This window comes from Chiloscyllium plagiosum, chromosome 22 (assembly GCF_004010195.1).
Source record: "Chiloscyllium plagiosum isolate BGI_BamShark_2017 chromosome 22, ASM401019v2, whole genome shotgun sequence".
Lineage (NCBI taxonomy): Eukaryota > Metazoa > Chordata > Chondrichthyes > Orectolobiformes > Hemiscylliidae > Chiloscyllium > Chiloscyllium plagiosum.
The window spans coordinates 19071309-19090234 of record NC_057731.1 but is presented as its reverse complement, the minus strand read 5'-3'; the positions used below and the strand labels follow the sequence as shown (position 1 = coordinate 19090234).

General features: G+C 41.9%; 1 protein-coding gene across 1 annotated transcript in view; it reads left to right on the top strand.

The window, feature by feature from the left end:
* Nucleotides 1–18926, top strand: part of LOC122561112 (adhesion G protein-coupled receptor A3) — a 522394-nt gene that overhangs the window by 417255 nt on the left and 86213 nt on the right. The window contains exons 13-14 of the mRNA XM_043712551.1: nt 11744–11951; nt 12845–13053. Coding sequence (XP_043568486.1) covers nt 11744–11951; nt 12845–13053 — 417 coding nt within the window. The remainder of the gene's footprint in view (nt 1–11743; nt 11952–12844; nt 13054–18926) is intronic.

Genomic DNA, 18926 nt, shown 5'->3' with positions numbered 1-18926 from the left:
AACTGGTGAAATCCACATTGATGCCATGGGGTTGGAGGGTCCCGAGGCGGAAGATGAGGCATTCTTGCACCAGGCATCGGGTGGTAAGGGAGTGGTGATAGAGGAGGCCGAGGACCTGCATGTCCTCAGCAAAGTGGGAGAGGGTGTTGAAGTGTGGGGCCACGGGGCGGTGGGGTTGATTGATGCGGGTGTCCTGGAGATGTTCCCTAAAGTGCTCTGCGAGAAGTCATCCTGTTTCCCCAATGTAGAGGAGACCGCATCTGGAGCAATGGATACAGTAAATAATGTGTGGAAGTGCAGGTGAAACTCTGATGGATGTGGAAGGCTCCTTTGGGGCCTTGGATGGAGGTGAGGGAGGAGGTGTGGGCACAGGTTTTGCAATTCCTCCGGAGGCAGGGGAAGGTGCCAGGAGGGGAGGGTGGGTTGTTGGGGGGGCATGGACATGACAAGGTAGTCAGGGAGGGAATGGTATTGACAGAGAGCAGATAGGAGTGGGGAGAGAAATATATCTCTGGGGTCCGTTTGTAGTTCACAGAAATGGCAGATTATGATGCGATGTATACAGAGGTTGGTGGGGTTGAAGTTGAAGACCAGAGAGGTTCTGTCCTTGTTGCGGCTGGAGTAGTAGGGTTTGAGGGCGGAGGTGCAGAAAGTGGATGAGATGCGCTGGAGGGCATCATCAACCATGTGGGAGGGGGAATTGTGTCTTTAAAGAAGGAGGCCATCTGGTGTGTTCTGTGGTGGAACTGGTCTTTAAAGAAGGAGGCCATCTGGTGTGTTCTGTGGTGGAACTGGTCCTTCTGGGAGCAGATGCGGCTGAGGTGGAGGAATTGAAAATACGGGATGGCATTTTTGCAGGAGGCAGAGTGGGAGGAGGTGTAATCCAGCTAGCTGTGGGAGTCAATGGGTTTGTAGAAATTGTCAGTGTTGAGTCGTTGACCGTTGATGGAGATAGAGAGGGCCAGGGAGGGGAGAGAGGTGTCAGAGATGGTCCAAGTGAGTTTAAGGTCGGGATGGAATGTGTTTGTGAAGTTGATGAACTGTCCACCCTCCTTGTGGGAGCATGAGGTGGTGCCGATGCAGTCATCAATGGAGCGAAGAAAAGGTGGGGAGTGGTGCCGGTGTAACTACAGAAGATAGGCTGTTCTACATAGTCAACAGAGACAGGCATAGCTGGGGCCCATGCGGGTGTCCATGGCTATCCCTTTCGTCTGGAGCAAGTGGGAGGATTTGAAGGGGAAATTGTTGAAGGTGAGGACCAGTTTAGTCAAACAAATAAGAGAGTCAGTGGAAGGGTACTGGTAGGGACTTTGGGTGAGGAAGAAACCGAGGGCTTAGAGGCCTGGTCATGGCACATAGAGATGTATAGAGACTGGATGTCCATGGTGAAGACGAGGCATTGGGGGCCAGGGAAACAAAAGTCTTGGAGGTGGTGGAGGGCCTGGGTGATGTCCTGAACGTATGTGGGGAGTTCCTGGACCGGGGGAGATAGGACAGTATTGAGGTATGTGGAGATGAATTTGGGTTGGGCAGGAGCAGGCTGAGATGATGGGTTGGCTGGGTAACCAGGCTTGTGGATCTTGGGTAGGAGGCAGAACTGGGCGGTGCAGAGTTCCCAAACTATGAGGTTGGAAGCTATGGGTTGGAGATCCCGTGAGTTGATGAGGTTGTGTATGTTCTGGGAGATGACGGTTTTGATGCTCAAAATATTCAACAGGTCTTTGAGAGAAAAACTGAGTTAATGGGCAGAAACCTGTCCCTCACCTTCCAGTGACTGGAAATGAAGGTCGATGGAGTAATGGAGAGAGCAAGAGGGCACGGCATGGTGGTTCAGTGGTTAGCATTGCTGCCTCCTATTGCCAGGGACCAGGGTTCAATTCCTGCCTCAGATGACTGTCTATGTGGAGTTTGCACATTCTCCCCATATCTGTGTAGGTTTCTGCCGGGTGCTCCAGTTTCCTCCCACAGTCAAAAGATGTGCCGGTTAGCCATGCTAACTTGCCCATAGTGTTTAAAGATGTGCAGGCTAGGGTTAGGCATGGGAAATGTGAGACTAGGGGAACGGGTCTGGGTGAGATGCTGCATGGTGTGGACATGTAGGGCCAGATTGCCTGTTTTATGAAATACCTGTGATGAACGATGTGCCAGTTTCAGGGTATCATTCCTGGGCATTGATAATGTTAAACAGGGTGGGGAAGCTATCCTGCTTCATTACTGCTGGATCCAATTAAAGGATTCAAAATATTTGTTGGAGATAAAGAGTGGAACTTTGAAGGGGAAATGTTGATTGCTGATGAATTGAAAGGGAGGCAGGTACAGAATGGGGTGGCACGGTGGCTCAGTGGTTAGCACTGCTGCTTCACAGCGCCAGGGACTCAGGTTCGATTCCACCCTCGGGCGACTGTCTGTGTGGAGTTTCCACATTCTCCCCATATCTGCATGGGTTTCCTCCAGGTGCTCTGGTTACCTCCCACAATCCAAAGATGTGCAGCTTAGGTTAATCGACCATGCTAAATTGCCCATAGTATTCAGGGATGTGTAGGTTAGGTGCATTATTCAGGGATAAATGTAGAGTAATGGTGAATGGGTTTGGGTGGGATACTCTTTGGAAGGCAAATGTGGACTTGTTGGGTTGAAGGACCTGTTTCCATACTGTAGGGATTCTATGATTCTAATGGGAAGCCAGTTACAGCTGCCCCAGGGCATTGTTCCAGCCCTATACAATGGTCCAGATGCAAAGGCAGACTTGGCACTTGGTAAAAAAGGAGCGCTTGAGATTTTGCGGATGGCAAGAAGAGTCTGCACTCAGGTAGTGCATATAGAACTAGTGGCATCACATGGACAGAAGTACAGAGGACACTGACTCCAATTGCATTTAGACAGCCTAAAGGAAGACTGCAACTTGCAATGATTTTAAGATTATGGCCAATGACAATGAGAAGTAATGTACTCCATAAAATTGCTGGAACCCCAGCATCAGGAGGGCACAGGAGAGGAAAGAGGGACAAGAAGACAACAGAGACTATAGTCTCAGTATAGAATCTACTGCTGAAGATGGGGCTACCTTGGAGCTCATCAAGACCAAATACCACAGGAGGCTATATTCTCTCAGTAAATGATCACAGAGATCTGTAACCTCACAATCAAAGTCTACACAACACCATGTCCTGCTGTAAGCATCAAAGTCACTATAGCCTTGAAGTGATTCCCTTCTGAGTCCTTCAAAAGATCAGCTGTGTACCTTAATGGTATTTTTTAATGGCTGGACAACCCTGGAGCTTTTTGGTCACTGATGCCCTCTTTGTCTGAGCTGGACAATGTAATAATTTCACCATCATCAATATGCTTTAGTTTGTGCGGGGCACCATTGATCACATTCATATGGCCACCAAAGATGGAAACAAAACCAGAAATTGCGAACAGAAACTCAACCTGAGAAACTGGACTTGGGTATCATCATTCAGCCACTCAGGACAGTCAGGGTCCGCTCTTCATGGGGTAGGCAGAGCTGAATGTTGGGCACTCTGCCAGCCATCCTGGCTCCTTTGCCCTATCCTGGCTGTTTTCTTCAGCACAGAGAGGAAGGAAGGAATGCAATGAGATGAATGTGGCTGGAACATCTGTTAGAGCAGATGCAGATGGGGTGATGAGGTGGTGATGAGGTGGCCTTAGCAAGGTATGCAGGCAGCTCTGAAGTGATGCAGGGTTATTAGTGTGGGAGAATCGTGGGTGCAAGAGAAAGTGAAGAAAGATGGTGCAGGCAATGGTGAGAGTGACAGATCATGACCCTTGGTGGGAAGGATGTACTCTAGCAGAGATAGAATGAGCATGAGGTAGCAGAAAGAAGAGTGTAGCCCTTAAAGGTTGATCAGAGAAAATTATTGACCTTCTTCGTACACTGCTGGATATTAGCTGAGACCACACTGACCAAGGTGGCAACCTCGGACCAGGCTGGCAGGGTATAGTGTTGTGACCTTCAATGCTGGTCTTGTGGTCCTCTGTGTTGAAATTGGTTTTTCCTCATGTTGCCGCTCAGCCTTCTGCCAATCACCTTAAAGTTGCGCGTCTGGGAACTGACATTTCCACTCGAGTAAATAGGCCTTGCCTGTCCACCCTGTCCAAGCCCTACATTAGTTTGTGTACCTCAATAAAATTACCCCTCAGTCTTCTCTGTTCTGTGGAAAACAACCTTGCCTATCCATTACTCTGGTGGCGATTTTTAACCCTGGCAACATTCTTGTCATTCTCCGCTGCACTCTGTCTCGACTACATCGTTCCTGTAGCATGGTGACCAAAGCTGTCCACACGAGTTGCCTGGTTTTGTCCATTTGAGTTTTGTCTAGTTCCAGCATTTCATCCTGCACTTGCCTTCAATACTTCATCTAATGAGGGAAAGTATCCCACATGCTGCCTTTAACACCTTACCTGCTGTCTTGCCACCTTCAGGGGCCTCTGGACCTGCACTCCAAGGACTCTTGCTTCCTCCACCCCTCTCAATCCCCTCCTGTTTGGCATGTATTCCTTTGTTTTGTTTTTCCTCTTCAAATGCATAAGCTCTCACGTCTCTGGAATGAATTCCACTTGCAACTTTGCTACCACTCAATTAAAATATTGATATTGTCCTGTAGTTGACAGCATACCTTAAACATCAAGGGATCCAATACTGAGCCCTGTGGAACACGATTGGAAACTGCTGTCCATTCACGGCATCTTCTGTTGAAGATTTTCTTTGCACTCAGTTTCCTGTCATTAGGCCAATTTTGGAATCAACTTGCCACATCCTCCTCTATCCTTGTATTTCTCTGACCAGTCTGCCATATGGGACCTTGTCAAGTGCCTTACTAAAGTCCAGGTGGACAATGTCCAAGGCACTAACCTTGTCTTGTTACTTCATCAAATATTTCAATGAAGTCAGTCAGCCAGACAATGTCATGCTTACTACCCCTGATTAATCCATGCCTTCCCGAGTAATAGTTAATCCTATCTCACAAATTGATTTGAGTGATTTGCCCACCACTGAATTCAGAATGACTGACGTATAATTATTTGGTCCATCTCTAGCATTCTTTCTGAATGATGGTACAATGTTTGCAGACCTCCAGTCCTCTGGTACCTCATCTATTGAATGAATGTTGGAAAATCATCCTCAGAGCATCTGCTATTCCTTTCTGGCTTCCTTTAACAAACTAAGATATAATTCATCCAGCTCTGGTGATTCGTTCACCTTCAAGGAGGTTAGTCCCTCCAGTATTTCCTTTCCTTTCAATTTGCATTTTTTCAATAATATTTCACATTCTTCTTTACCTAGAAATCCTGGATCATCCCTCTCTATTGTGAAGAGATAGACAGCATGCTGTTTAAGAACCATGTCCACATCTTCTGTATCCACACAAGTTGCCACGTACTTCTGTAATGAGTGCAAACCTTCCCTTCATCAATGTCTTACTCTGAACATACTGACAAAACACCATTCCATTTTCCTTAATTTACTGGCTGCTGTCTTTTCTTATTGTCTTTTTGCTTTCCTCATTTCTTTTTATAATTCATCCTTGTAGTTTCTACACTCCTGTAAAGTGTTACTTTGTTGAGATTGTCATAAGCTGGTTGTTCTGATTTAACTTGTCCTGTCCACATCTGGATAATCGAGGGACTATAGACTTCACAGATGCCTTGTGTAGTTGTGTTGAGCAGTTGTATAAGATCACACTTGAATATTGTATGCACTTTTGGTATCCTTATCATATGAAGCATGTACTTGTCATTGAGGGAGTGCAACAGATGTTCATCAGACTAATTCCTGGATTGGCAGGATGTCTTATGAAGAGAGAATGAGGAAACTGGGTCTGGTTTTTTTTTAGTTCACAAGAATGGGAGGTGAATAGATTGAAACTTACAAAACTTGTACAAGGTGACATGGATGTAATTAGGATTCTTTGCCAAGCTGGTGTGCCCCCAACCCAGAGGATGTAGCATTAAAATAAGGGATAAGCCATTTAAAACTGAGATGAGGAAGTATTTCTTCACACACAGGCTGGTGAATCTTTGGGAATCTGTATCCCTGTGGGCTAAGATAGCTCAATGATTGAGCATGTCAAGACAGAAACAAATAGATTTCTGGATAATAATGACATTAAGAAAAATAGGGATACATTGGGGACGTGACACTGAGGTAGGTGGTCAATCTTGGTCTAGTTGAATGGCAGACCAAACTTGACAACCTGAATGGCCTACTCCTGTTCCTGTGTTCGTCATAACAGACTGGCTGAGTTGGCTTTACCACAGTTCACACTGTTGTTTTTCTGCAGATTGAGCCAGGCCTGACCCCTCTCTCTTTTCACATGGTATTTTAATAATGTCACTGGATGAGTAATCTAGGGGCTTCGGAGATGGGCTCATCGAGTGATACAGCATGGAAACAGACCCTTTGGTCCAACTAGTCCATGCCAACCATGCTCCCAAACCAAACTAGTCCCACTTGCCTGTATTTGGTCCATATCCCTCCAACCTTTGCTATTTGAGTATTTACGCAAATGTCTTTTAAATGTTGTAACTGTACCTGCATCCATCACTTCCGCTGGCAGTTCATTTGAGGTATGAGCCACTCTCTGTGTAAAAAGAAAAGTTGCCCCTCATGTCCTTTTTAAATCTTTCTCCTTGCACCTTAAAAATATGCCCCTAGATTTGTCCTCCTCCACCCTAGGGAAATGACCCTTGCTATTCATCTTACCTACGTCCCTCATGATTTCATAAACCTCAAGAAGGTCACCCCTCAGCCTCCAATGCTGCAGCCTATTCAGCCTGTCCTGAAAGATCAAACCCTCCAACCCTGGCAACATCCTTAAAAGTCTTTTCTCAACCCTTTCAAGTTTTACAACATCTTTCCTATAGCAGGGAGACCAGAATTGCACGCTGTGATGCAAATTTCAAGAATTATGTACATGAACTCTGGGTGTCTCTGTCCTGTAATATTATTCCAAGACCCTACCATTAATTGTCTAAGTCCTTTATTTGTTTTGCCAAAATGCAATACCTCACTTTTATCCAAATTTAACTCCATCCGCCTCTCCTCAGCCCATTGATCCAATTGATCAAGATCTCTTTGTAATCTTAGATAACCTTCTTCACTGTCCACTAAACCACCAGTTTTGGTGTCATCTGCAAACTTGCTTCCCATGCCTCCTAAATTCTCATATAAACCATTTGTATAAAAGTGAACAAAGCACCGATCCCTGCAAAACACTGCTGGTCACAGGCCTCCAGTTCGGAAAACAACCCTCCACCACCCTTTGTCGCCTACGTCAAGCAAAGTCTGTATCCAATTGGCAAGCTCTCCCTGAATTTCGTGTGATCTAACATTACTAATTAGTCAACCATGTGGAATCTTGTTAAAGGCTGACTAAAGTCCAAGTAAACAATGTCTACCACTCTGCCCTCATCAATCTTCTTGGTTACTTGCGCAAAACACTCAATCAAGTTTGTGAGACATGATTTCCCTCACACAAAACCATGCTGACTATCGCTAATCAGCCCTTGCCTCTCTCAATGCATATAAAACATCTCCTTCGGAATCACCAGACTCACAGGTCTATAGTTCCCAGGCTTCTCCTTCCAGCCTTTCTTAAATAGAGGAACAACATTTGCCACCCTCGAGTGGTCTGTTACCTCACCCATGGTTATAGATTATACAAATATCTCTGCTAGGGGCTCTGCAATTTCTTCCCTAACTTTCCATAATGTCCTGGGATTCACTTGGTCAGGTCTCAGAGATTTATCCACCATTATGTTTTCTAAGACCTCCAGCTCGTCCTGTTCTGCAATGTGAATTGCTTTCAAAACACTATTTATTTCACTGAGTTCTCTAGCATCCATTTCATTTTCCACAGGAAAACGTGACATGAAATATTCATTTTATCTCTCCAACCTTCTGAGGTTAATGCTGATCTTTAAGAGGCTGTATTCACTCCCTAGTTGCTCTTTTGCTTTTAATGCTACTAGTAAAATCTCTTTGGATTATCCTTAACCTTATCTGCCATCTCATCTCCCCTTTTTGCCCTGCTGATTTCCCTCTTAAGAATGCCCCTCCATCCTTTATACTCTTCAAGAGATTCATTTGACCAAATTGTCTGTGTCTAATAAAAGACTCTCTTATTCTCGATCAGAAACACAACACCTCTATTCATTCATTGTTCTCCACACTTACTAGCCTTGCCCCTCACTCCAATAGGAACAGAATAGGAACATAACACAGAACCTAGCGTAAAGACTCCCATTTATCAGTTACCCCTTTGCCTGCAAATAGCTGACTCCCTTCAACTTTTGAAAGTGCCATCTCATATCATTAAAATTTGCCTTACTCCAATTAAGAACTTTAACTTTTATGGAAGGCCTACTCTTTTCCATAACTATTTCAAAACTAATAGAATTACGATCACTTGTCCTAAAGCATTCTCCCACTATCATTTCAATCACTTGCTCTGCCTTATTACTCAAGAGAAGGCCATGTTTTGCACCTTCTGTAGTAAGAGAAAGTGAGGACTGCAGATGCTCGAGATCAGAGTCAAAAATTGTGGCGCTGGAAAAGCACAGCAGGTCAGGCAGCATCCGAGGAGTAGGAGAGTCAACATTTCGGGCATAAGCCCTTCATCAGGAATGAGAGGGGTGCTGAGAGATAATTAGGAGGGGTGATGGGGCTGAAGGAATGTAGCTTGGAAGGCAAAAGATAAATGCAGGTGGGGAGGGTGCAGATAGGTTAATGGGGTGGGACAGGTCAAGAGGGTTGTACTGAGTTGGAGGATTGGATCTGGGATGGAGGTTGGGGAGGGGAGATGAGAAAACTTGTGAAGTCAACATTGATCATTGATGCCTTAAGTGGAAGATGAGGTGTTCTTTCTCCATTGTTGGGTGGCTAGGATTTGGCATTGGAGGAGGCCCAGGACTTGCATGTCCTTGGCAGAGTGGGAGGGGGAGTTGAAGTGGTCGGCAATAGAGCGGTGGGGTTGTTTTGTGCATGTGTCCCAGAGATGTTCCCTGAAACGTTTCGCGAGTTGGCGTCCTGTCTCCCCAATGTCTTTCTCTAGTCGGTACATTTACATATCGATAAATAAAATGACCTAGAACTCATTTAACAAATTCCTCATCATCCAAACGCTGAACATAATAACAGTCAAAAAATTAAAATCCTTTACCATTACAATCCTATTATTCTTAATATTTCTGAGATCTCTCGACATATTTGTTCCTCAATTTCCCTCTGACTGCTGGGGGGCTTATAGTATAATCTCATCAAGGTGTTCGTTCTTTTCTTATTTCTAAGTTCTACCCATATGGGTTCACTGGACAGTCACTCAAAGATCCTCTCTAAGTACAGTAGTGACGCTCTCCTTGATCAAAAATGCCACTTCCCCATCTCTCTTGCCTCCCTTTCTATCCTTCCTGTAGCATTTAAAACCCAGAAGATTAAGCTGCCAATCCTATCCTTCCTTCAGCTGATTTTCTGTCACAGCTATGATGTCCCTGTCCCATGTTCCCATACGTGCCCTGAGCTCGTCAGCCTTACCTCTAAGACCCTTTGCATTGAAATAAATGCAGTTTAATTCTTCAGAGTTACCTTATTCTCTGACTTGCTGTTGTCTGTCTTTTCTAATTAACTTGCTATTTTCTGATTCAGAACCATCCTCATCTGCCTTTCGATTTGCACTGCTACTCAGGAAACCGCCCCCACCTCCCCTCCCCACTAGATTAAAGGCTCCAGAAATAGAACTGGCAAATCTCCCCACCAGGATATTGGTCCCTTTCCAGTTCAGGCGAACCCATCCCTTTTGAACAGGTATTTTCTGCCCTGGAGAGATTGCAGTGATCCAAAACTCTGAATCCTTACATACTGCACCTTCTCTTCAGCCACTGAGTTTTCTGCCCTTTTGTTTATTCTTATTCTCACTAGAACATGCACCAAGAGATTACTACCTTTGAGGTTCTGCTTTTTAGCCTTGTCCCGAACCTCCTGTATTCACTCTGCAAAGCCTTAGCCCTTTTCCGAACTATGTTGTTCTTACCAATGTGTACAACAACTTACGGTTTCTTATTCTCCCCTTTGACAAAGTGCTTAACCGTTCTTAACCCTGGCACCAGGGAGGCAACCTACTGTCCTGGATTCAAGGTTATGGCTTCGGAATCTCTTGTCTGTGCCCCTGACAAGAGAGCTCCCCATAACAATTATTCTTTTAAATCTTGATAAATCTCAAGGTGTTAAGCTGGCTCCTTCTTAAGCTGGTGACTCTTGATCTCTTTTTGAAAAGGCAGCCCCTTGCTTCCTCAATACTAAGAGTTTTCTACTTTGTGAGGTGAGCCATTAGCTTAACTATGGCCCACCCTCTGGCCATTGATTGGCCAATTCAGGGAAAATCGCAGCTTGAGGGACTGTTTCCTGCAAATTGTCAGCATCTGACACCATCCCCCGCCCCCAGTATTAACCTGACAGATTGCAGGCAGCGGAAAGTGCCTCAAAACCCACGGAGAACATTCTGCTCCTGGAGGTGACCAGACAATATCCGTTCGACAGTGTCTAGCCTGCAGCTTGGGTTCCTTGCTCATTTTCTCTGATAAACTTGGTTTATCCTATCTGAGTTAATGTGGAAAACAAAATGCACACTTACTTCATGTTTACTTTACTTTTTTTCTAGCTTGCAGTGTTATAGGTGGAAAGATCTGATGTGAGGCTGGCTTATGACGGGCACCCAAGTGGGATGAGAATGGGGCATAGTATATATTCTGTTTAATGCAATTGTTATCCCTGCTGGGCCAAGCGTGCATTGACAGAGTGAAGTCAATGGTTATTTCTAGTCTTAGTTCCTGGGTGTTTTTTTTTCATGGCATTTGCTGCATAATGTGCTTCCACCTCGACCTGGCCTAAGGCAATGTTCTGTCTCCAAATATTACATCTGCCATGGAGGCTTTATGAGATTATCATTCAGATTTATAATTGCACATACAGTAAATGTCACAGAAACTGTGACTGTTAATGACTGCAATGTTTAATATTGTGGGTAAAAGGTTTAAATGAAACTTTTGTTAGAACTTTATTACTGAACACAAAAGGAAAAAAAATACAGTTATGGGCTGTGTAAATATTACATTACTTTTCTAATGAGGATATGCTGTGAGTCACTGAACGCTTTTGGTACTGATGTGTGATTAATCCAGGCAGATGACAAACCCAGATGAACAGTAATCATTTAAGAGAAAATGAAGAAATTAGTGTTGTCTATGTGGAGAAAATTTGGAATTAAAATGCTTAAATATGTTTCCCCTCTGTGTTTACTTTGATGAGGCACTTTATTTCAGTGCCATTTTATATTAATAAAGAACAAAGACATCTATGCAATCTTTTTATAAATCCATTCTGTATGTAAGTTGTCCGATTCTGTTGCAAGTGAAGGATAAAAACCTGGTAGATTGTCTCTTTAAATAAGATCTGCAGTGTTGATGTAACCCTCTAGCTTGGATGGTAGGAACCATTCTCACCTCTGCAGCAGGGAGCTTGACCAGAAAGATACTCTCAGGCAATGGAAATGTGCTGTTTGTTAAAATGCACTGAATTATAGCTATTCCCCTAGTTATAACTCCAGTTTTTGGTAGCTTCCAATCTGTTAGTAAAAGAGACAGTTCATATGCCTTGCTGTAAAGGAAATTATTGAAAACAAGAGTATTGTGACTCACATCTTTTCTTCTTTCTTTAATTCTACAGAACACCGTAGCAGTGGCATCAGTTCAGTTGCCACCAGCAATTTTCACTCATTTCCTCGCCTTGCACACTGTTGACAACTCATCTTGCAAGCTACAATTTATTGTATTTCGGAATGGAAAACTCTTCCCCAGCACAGGTAACTCATCAAACCTTGCTGATGATGGGAAACGCAAGTGTGTTTCGACTCCAGTTGTCTTCGTCAAAATAGGTAATTTTCTATTTAAATTTGAAAATCTGTATGTCCTACTAGTTTAAGTGATGCACATGAGATTACCATATAGGTTTTATTTTACTTTGAGAGACAATGAAATCAAACAGATTCCTGAACAGTATTTTTGTTTTGGCAAAAGCTTGTTTGTCAAACCACTTGCAAAATGTAGCATTTAATTAAATTAATTCTGAATGCATTGTTGACCTTCAATTTGTTGCTACATATGGATGTAAAAGAAAGGTCTATGTCTAATAGTTGCTTTATAATTGTTGCATCAATTTCTATAGCTCTCGCTAATTGTTCTAATTAGCTTACTTATTCAAACAAGTCTGTCCGTTCTGAAAATGTATCCAGCTCATGCCCATCATTCAGCTGTTATCCAATATAAAGTGTAGTGTATAACATTCAATCAAGATATAAGCAGCATGCATTTTCAAAATAAATTGTGCTCGGTGATTTACTGTATTTTTAAAATATCCATTTTCAAAAATATTGTTGTTATGTGAGGGAATAGTAACACTCAATACACATGATTTAATCTGCATAAAGTGTAAATACATATGTCAGGGATAATGTAAACAAGTGTCAAAAGACAAAATGTGTTATGCAGAAATTCTAGCAGGGCTTTTTTTAAATTCATTTCAATAAGTTTTAATTTCTGGATAATATATTCCAACAGAATACTTTCTAAAAGACAGGTAGAAGTTTCATGTTCTTTAATTTCATCACATTTCATAATTCGTGTTGAGTTTTTAATCATTACATTTAAGCTGAAAAGTTTTTTTTTTAAATCCTGCGATTCTTTTTGTCAAAACCTTCCAGATCTGTGTATATAGTATTCAGCTATAAACCTTTCCACTCCATTAACCTAATTCAATTTGCTTCTGCAGATGGGTGCAGCTTTGGGAACCTCACGAAACCCATTACTGTTGTTCTGAGGCATTTTGCGCTGGGTACAGATCCCACTGCAGCATATTGGGATTTTGACCTTTTGGATGGGCACGGTGGTTGGCATGCTAAAGGGTGCCATATAACAGGCTCTGCAAGCAATATTACCACCATTCAATGTGTGCACTTCGGTAACTTTGCAGTCCTAATGGTGAGTACATGTTTGGAACATTGAACAGAAAGTTACGCTTGGTAACGTACTATCACGCTCCCTTTAGCTCATCCTCAATAAAAAGGAATATATTTTACAAACAGAAGGGATGTTCAAGAATAAGGCAGCAGCATTTTATAGGCAGCATTAGACATAAATAATTCAACATCTTTTTTTTGCAGACTGCAGTGCTTCAGTATATTGCAGACAAACATTGAACTCTCTCTTCATAAATTTTAGTTGAAGAAAAATATTGTGTAAATTGATTTATTTGTAGGCTAAGTCCTGCCGGTATATATGTTGATGTTTGGCGTTCAGTTTGTATTCCTGAAAGGGTTTCCGTTTCTTCATTTAAATTGTGTTGTATAGTCTATTCCAATCAGGCATGAGGAAAATGCGATGTGAAATAGAATTTTATTAAATGACCAGAGAAGAAACAAGAGCACTCAGTCCTAATTTCCCACATCATTAGTTGCCATTTTAGAGTAATATTCAAGCCTGGGTTTATTATTTGTTTACTGATGCCCTTGCCTGTAATATATATTTGACTTCTTACCCTTTATAAAACCTGCTTGCTGTTTAAAGGTGGGATCATAGCTACTGTAAAATGCTGCAAGATGTGTTTTAAAATGTTGCTAAAATGTCACCAAATCATTTCTGTGTCTTTGTGTTTCCTGTGGCATACCCTTTCATTTTTGTTCTGACTCGCATTTCATATTCCAAGCAACATGCAATATGCATATAAATTGAGCATCAACCCTTAGAATGGGTGTGACAAATCTGTAAAATACAGTACATGGTGAGATCATCAACACATACTGAAAGTCCCTTTCTAGTGGGAGCAATTTGGGAATATTGGATTTAAAATTGCTTTATCATTCCAAACATGATTTTTCGAATAGATGATGTGAAGCATGAAATCCTACCCTCACATGCTGAAATCAAATGTATTGCATTTACAAATGAATTATTTTAGCAGCATTACACCAAGATAAATAGGCTCAGTTTGTTTACATGTTGAAAGTATTGTAATTGTGTAAATGTCAAGGTATTGGTATGTATTTGTAAAAGGCAGCTGTACTGACGACTGTGGAACAGAGGATAAGTGTGTGCAGAATGCTAATCTGCTGTCAGATGGAGCACAGATGTTGGCCAATCATAGCATGGGCTTTTGACAGTCTATAGTGTAATGTGATTATTATCACTCACCGAGGCATAAATCATTCCTCTTGGAAAATATTTTGAATTTCTTCTAAAGCTCTTGGACACCATCCAAAGTATGAATATTTAGATGAATGCCATCAAAGTAGTTTGACTATATTTCCCCCCCAGACTGAATTTTCTTGTATTTATAAAGGGGCCTTCAAAAGCTCTTCAGGGACATTAGCATATTATTCCAAACATAAACTAAAATTTTTAATAGGTAGTCATACAATTTGAAATTATTTGTCAGTGTTGCGCATTAAGAACTGTGTTTAAGTGAAATATTTAAGAGTGAAATCTCTGTTTGACCAAACAAACTTAGTTGTTAACTAAGACGTATTAAAGCAGGGTAGTAGATTTGTGAAGGAGTTCTACATCTACCTATTGATTTATTTTATAAGATTATGTTGACATTGTATTGTACTGAGAAACTTATTTTACAACATCTATGCATTGAGAGTAGGCCAATACTCTTGTAAAATATTAAGAAGGACAAAAAGGAAATGGCTGGATGATCTGTTTGATTCCAAGGTACTCTCATTAAATTTGTTAGATCTGAGAACAGCTTAGAACTTTAAGCTACTGTAATACTGGAGCTTCCAAAATAGTAATATAATGGGTGTTTACATTGGCACCTGTAGCAAAAATGGTAATGATCTGTTGTAGGTAACTCTTAGAAATCTGAGTCACCTTATTTGCACTCACCTTCTCAGCAAGGGACTCAAGTAATGAAGAGAATGCTAGTAAGAATATTTCAAATTGAAGCGAAATAAAGGAAGTAAGGCCTGTATTATAGAATGCATATATTATGGAGGTCTCTTGTTCTGTTACTATATTTGATAGTTTGCATTGCAGCTCTGGTAGGAAACCAAAGTTGAATCTCTTTCCCCAATGTGAGGTTTTATGTCAATTCTTTGATAATCAGTCGTACCTCTGTTAATTACTTGGTAGCCATTAATGCTGGGTACCGACTCACGCAGGGCTCATTGTTGATTTTAGGGAATACGGTTGTCGAATAAGCCCTATTCCAACATTTAAACATGTAATCAATGCTGTTGCCTCACTAACGAATTGCTGCATTGCTTGAGATGTTATCCTTTGGATGAGGCATTTAAAACCAACGCCACATCAACCCTTTTACTGATGTTTAAGGTTGGTTTCACCTTCGAAACAAGGTGACTTTCCTCATCGTCTTGTCAACAATCATCTTTAAACCAACATCAGTAAAGAGCCACCGAGTCAATTATCCCATGGCTGCAAATGGAACCTTACTGTCTGGCTGTGTCCACATAGTGACTGCACTTCAAAATGATTTCACTCACTGTGAGATGTTTTGGGAAATCCTAAAGGCCATAAATGCAAGCTCAGTCTTTCCTCATGTTTTCCTTTTCTTCCAGGAAGTGGTTTAAATGTATTGAATTTTTGCAATCTACCAACAAACTGAAAAAGTTTTCTTTGTGATTTTAACTACTGCCCTTTGTAGTAGCAACCAAAAAACCCACAATATACCTTTAGTAGTACCACTGTACATGAGAGTTCTGTGCTGAAGAGATTGTGGAAATTGGTGTTTAGCATAATTTGTAGTTGCAGCACTAAAGGAGGATTTCTTTAACATTATTTTAACAGCTTACTAAATCCCCTGTTTGGGTCCTGTGGGACTTACTTGTCTAGGTGCAACTGTCATATGTTGTCTTTGTGAATGAACATTTTATTCTGCTGTTGCTATAACTGAACATGTGTTGCTAATACCCATTTAAGTACAGCTGCTCCCCAGTCAACTGTTTCAGGTGGGAGTGTGCAGTTTGAGAGCTTGCCTTATTGTGGATTTCTAACTTTTTGACCTGATGGCCTGAGGCTAACACTTTATGATTTTGCCACATCCTACCAGTAGGACAGCTTCAACCGCCCATTAACACAACAGTGTATTGTCTTAATCATTAACTCAGGATCCATGATGGTTCATCGAATCTGGCCTATATTGAGAAAAGGGTGATCCTCCTGAATACTGCTTATTGCCTTCCTTTAGCTAATTAATGTGTGTTCCTCCTTGTTGAACATTACTTGAAAGAAGCACAGGACTGCTGGACTCTGGATAGGAGATTTTAATGTCCATCACCAAAGGTGGCTTGGTAGTTCCACAACTGACAAAATTAGTCAAATCCTGAAGGATTGAGGATTTTCTATTGCACTGGACTTGTGGTGAGAATCCCAAAGTGAGGGGAACACCTCCATGATCTCACCCTCACCAATGTACTTGCTACATCCATGCACAGTAGTATTGGTAGGAATGACCAGTTCCTGTACAAATAAAGCCCTGTCTTCATGCTGAGAATATTCCCAGTGAATTCAGGAGTAACATCACCATGCCAAATCCAGCTCAGATCCAGCAATTCAAAGCCTATTTGCCATCAGCTATCATCAGCTGCAGAACATCATTCCATCATACAAAACCACGAGTTGGCATATGCCTTGCTCTGTCAACATCATTAAGACAGGCAGTCAATCTTGGTTCACTGAGGAGTGCAAATAGCACAGCAGGAACTATACCTAACATAGATAAATTGAGGTGAAGTGGTCAATTGTCATGGCATTTCAAAGATATCAACCAGCTGAAGTTACAGTGTACTACACCTTGTGCACCAATCAGCATGGGCTAAGTGACCAATCAGTCAGATCAAAGTTGTACAGCAATCATACCTAGGACAAGGGAAGATGGATCAGATTGTTGAATGCCAATCATCTCAACTACAGGACGTTGCTGTAGAGTTCCTCAGGGTAATGCCTCAAGACTTAAGCCATTGAAACTGATTCAGCAATGGCCTTCCCTCCATCATAAGGTCAAAAGTGGGAAAGTTCACTGCACTGTTTTTCATTCACAGTCCCTCAGATAATGGTGCAATTTGTGCTTGAATGCAACAAAACCTAATCAACTCACTACAGTTAACATTATGATACAAATGGGGCAATGCATGTCTAAGCCAGAAAAACATCTGACCACCACCTCTTGGCAATCACTATGATATTTGCCACGACTGGACTCTTCTGACATTTGCCACCTCTACTGGTGTGCACTTGTTTGAAGTATTTCACTGCCTCCTTTGTGCTTTGTCTTGGGTTATCTAGTACCTATTGATAAAGGATACACCACTGTAGAGTACTACAGGAGAGACACCATGCCTAGACAATAGAAAGGCTTATTGCATGCTAGCAATAAGTCCAGCAATATTCATTCAGGCAGAATTACTCAGATCTCAGGGACTTGATACAGATCTACCTATTTCCTTTGAAATCAAGAGAAGGACTCATTGCCTCTACCCAGAGTAGGGTGAGTGTAGTGAATGTAACATGAACAGTAAGCATTACCTTAGACATTACCATCACTGAATCTCCGAAATCAATTTCCTCAGTGTCCAAACCAGAAGCTTAACTGGGTGAGCATGTAAAAGAGCAGGTCAGTGGCACACAGTTCATCTCCTGACTCCCCAAAGCCTGTTACCACTGCAAGACACAAGTCAGGAGTGTGAGCAAATTCAAATCACTTGCCTGGATCCGTTTTTTTTTAATAATTATGGGATGAGGGTGATGCTGTCTGGGCCAGCATTTTTTGCCAATCCTTAATTGCACAGAGTGCAGCTAAATGTCATTTACATTGTTGTGGGTTTGGAGTCACATACTTTAGTGAACCAGATAGGTTTTTAGGACAATTGACTATGGATTCATGGTCATCATTAGACTTTAAATTCCAGATTTGTACGAAATTCAAATTCCACCACCCAGTCCCCAGAACAAGAAATGAGTCTCTAGAGTAACAGTCTAACGATTGTACCATCTGGCTGTTGCCTCCCCATAAGTGCAACTCCAATAATACTTGAGAAGCTTGACACCATCTAAAATAGAACACCTCATTGGATTGCACAATCTAAATCTTCTTAAACATTCACACCATGCGCCATCAGTGCACTGGGCCTGTTGTGTGAATCAATTGCATGTTGCAAGTCAGCAGTTATCCAGGTTTTTTTTCAATAGCACCTTCCAAACCCACAACTGTTATTACCGAAAAAGACAAGGGCATCAGACACAAGACAACACTACCATCTGCAAATACTTCTCCAAGACACACATCATTCTGACTTGGAAATACACTGTCAATCTTCCATTATCACTGGATCCAAAATCCATAAACTTAGTATTTAACAGCATGATGGAAGTCCCTCCACCACCTGATTGGCAATAGTTCAAGAAAATAGCTGATCCCCATCTTCTCATTTGGGATGGGCAGTAAACTCTCGGCTTGCAAGAGATACACTCAACTCATTGTTGAATCCTTCCGGAGAGATCATAGGAACATGCTTCTGTCTGGACAGTTCTGATGGATTCCCAAAGCTATTTAAAGATCCTGACTATATGCTGTGCTCAATGGCGTTATGCAGTTCAATGTGAATGACAGGGAGATAATGGCTATGCAAAGAGAGGTGGCAGTCCCAGTTCACCAATAGCATGACCACTCAGATAAATCATTCATTTCAATTGTGAATGCCATCCAATCAGATACTACAGGAGGCACTTAGAAAGTGATTGAATGCAGCAACGTACTGCATCTTCAACATTTCTTAGGCCAATTATTAAGAGAGTTAAAGCACTACCAACTTCTTCATATCACAACTAAAGAG